This window comes from Aplysia californica, unplaced genomic scaffold, assembly GCF_000002075.1.
Source record: "Aplysia californica isolate F4 #8 unplaced genomic scaffold, AplCal3.0 scaffold00716, whole genome shotgun sequence".
Taxonomy (NCBI): domain Eukaryota; kingdom Metazoa; phylum Mollusca; class Gastropoda; order Aplysiida; family Aplysiidae; genus Aplysia; species Aplysia californica.
In genome coordinates, this window is record NW_004797986.1 from 8770 (window position 1) to 11684 (window position 2915).

At 37.1% G+C, this 2915-nt stretch overlaps 1 protein-coding gene across 1 annotated transcript in view; it reads left to right on the forward strand.

Moving 5' to 3' along the window:
- LOC101849083 (synaptotagmin-9) overlaps window positions 1-1645 on the forward strand; it is a gene marked incomplete at its 5' end in the record, with an annotated part of 3327 nt that extends 1682 nt beyond the window's left edge. The window contains 1 exon segment of the mRNA XM_013088282.2: window positions 473-1645. Within this exon segment, the coding sequence (XP_012943736.1) occupies window positions 473-701 (229 nt within the window).
- Between the last annotated feature and the right edge of the window lie 1270 nt (window positions 1646-2915).

A 2915-nucleotide genomic window follows, 5' to 3' on the forward strand; every position in this document is an offset into this window, starting at 1 on the left:
ATCTGAATCACCACCATTTTATCCGTCTATCTGGAATTCTCTCCCACAACACTTGATGGATGCACGGTCGGGGGCAATTTTTTTCAATTCATTTAAAAACACACTTTTTGAAATGTCATCTTGGTAGACAGTCTTCTTTATTACAGTGCTCTCATGTTCATAATGTGATGTGCATATCTTTGTCGATCGTGCAGTGATAGTATGAATATCTATCTATTATAAAATGTTAGAGTTCATCTAAAGAGCATGCGTATACTTGCTCATTCATTGGTATGTTGTGTTAAGATGGAGGTACTATAAAGCGCCGGGAACTGCATTGTACGATTGTACGAGAGTGGGCGCTATATAGATTAGAAGTAGTAGTACTTTAATAGAAGTAGTAGTAGTAGTAGCAGCAGCAGCAGCAGCAGCAGCTGTATGGTTAGTTTAAATACAAATGCATGTTCATCTGATTTTCTCGTGTCCTCTACAGAATCGGAAGTGACGAGTTCATGGGTTGTGTGACCTTGGGACCCAAAGTGGGAGGTCAAGGCCGGGAGCACTGGTACGAGATGTTGGAGACTCCGCGGCGCCCTGTGGCCCAATGGTACCCCTTGATGGAGCAACCACCGCTTCCCGCCCCCAGCAACGGCAAATGTTGTCTCCGACAGCGACAGTCAACAGAGGATTCGGTGGCTAGCGATAACAACAACATTGGCTGACGCAAAAACTTGCTAGAACTTCGATCAGTTAACAGATGAATGATTGATTTATCTCGATATCTGCATCAGAGAGCAGATTTTTTTCTGTCTGGAGAACTCTGGTCGGTTATCTATGATTGATTTGTCTCTATATCGAGGTCAGAAAGCCCGTCATTTTTCTGGTGCACTGCCCAAAGGTAGCCCGTTTTGTGTGGTCGTGATTTTTCTCTCACACTGCCAGGTATTTCGTGGCCCTAGTGTTGTCCCATGCGGTGGTCAGTGTGGCCAGAGGGTTTCGATCCTTCGACATGACGTCACCTTGGCTGTATGGATGAAAAGCATCTTTCATAGTTGTTTGTTTGCCTGTGCGACGCCAAGAGAACTGAACAATGGGATGTATCTTCACTCTTTACATTTCATGTTTTGTGAACTTTGTGGCTGATCGGGGGCGGGAGGAGGTGGGTCGTGGTATCTGTCTTGATTTTCGAGAAATTCCACCTGTCGGGGTGGGAGTACTTAACCTTATATCACCGTTTCCATTTTATTGGTTCTTGCCCACGTTCTGTTTTTACCCCTCCCAACCCCCACCCCCAAAAAGAAATTAATAAATTCTTATATATTCTGGGATGCTTTTTTATTATTTACATTCATAAGCGGATGGAAGTTGACCAACTGTTTTAGGCAGATTTATGTTGGCCAAAACTTTGGATTGAAAAAGCGTAAAAATGTGAGCACGAGAAGTATGTGTGACCAATAATTTGTTATAAAATCGCTACCAGATGTGGGCTTATGATAAATGGAGTCTTACATGGCTCTGAAATGCCAAAGTTTGATATTATTTTCTGACTGTGTCACAGAGATTTTCCATACATCATTCTTATTTCAGCCTTGATTTCTGTTTATTAAAATAAGAACAATGGTTTTATTATTCTGGAAACGAGATAGCTTCTAAAACCAATCTAAAACTTTATTTAATAATAATAATAATAATAATAATAATAATAATAATAAAATAATAATAATGATAAAAATAATAATAATAATAATAATAATAATAATAATAATAATAATAATATCCCCGCTCAACAGCAGACTCTATGCGCTTTACACTATATTACACTATAAAAAATATTTTAGTTATAGAAACAATTTGTTATACTCGAAAGTAGGAAATATTTTAGTTATAGAAACAATTTGTTATACTCGAAAGTAGGAAACACACACGTGATTTTTATGCAAACCTTTCAGTATTTCGGTGTACCTTTGACAAATAATTTCTTTTTCAGCGTGCATTTCGTTTGTTTAACAGATGTACATTATGACCACTGCAGCTGAGTTTTTCATTTTGTCTTTGAATAAACATTTAAGTGTTACTAGAGGATCCGTTTCCATGATGATGTCATGGCAGAGCATCGGGACATGTAAAGGGCCAAGTGTAAAGACTGGGGATGTCACTCTTTGAACATTTTAAGAAATCATAAATTTAAAGTTTGCGAACTAGATCTAGTAGTGCTTTTTTATCACTAAAATCCTCTGGGTATCATTATAAACCGTTTAATTTCAGTTCAACTGCTTTGAAAGATAGCAATAATATGAAATGTGTAATAATAAAAACAATAATAAAATTATAAATGATAATAATAATAATAATAATAATAATAATAATAATAATAATAATAATAATAATAATAATAATAATAATAATAATAATAATAATAATAATATTATTATTAATAATAATAATAATAATAATAATGATAATAATATTCTGTCCACAGAACCCGTCATACTCCCGTGATTTAGATGACACGTGTGCTTTGATATGACCAAATCGTACGTTGTTCTAGCTTTGGGCGTTGAGGACAGAAAGAAATTGTGTTGTATGCATTAAAAGAAAGATTTAATCTCGAGCACAGTTGGAAACGGCGTCTGTGGTGTCGCGTTCAGGGGCTTCGCTGCCGTACACAAAAGACCTGTGTTCGATTCTTGTGTGTGTATTTGGGGGGGGGGGGGGGTTATCGAGTATCTTTGTCTTTTTTCTTGATGTTCTTTCCCTATCAGTCCCAGCTGACCCCGACAAGCAGGGTTCAAGCCCGCTTCCTAATTGATATACATTGTGTCGATGGGAGTGTAAAAAATACGTATACATGTATTAATGAAAAGAACACAACTTGCTTAATCCGAAGGCGTCAAACTAAGGCAAAATCAGTATAGCCTGTTTGAGACCACCACCGA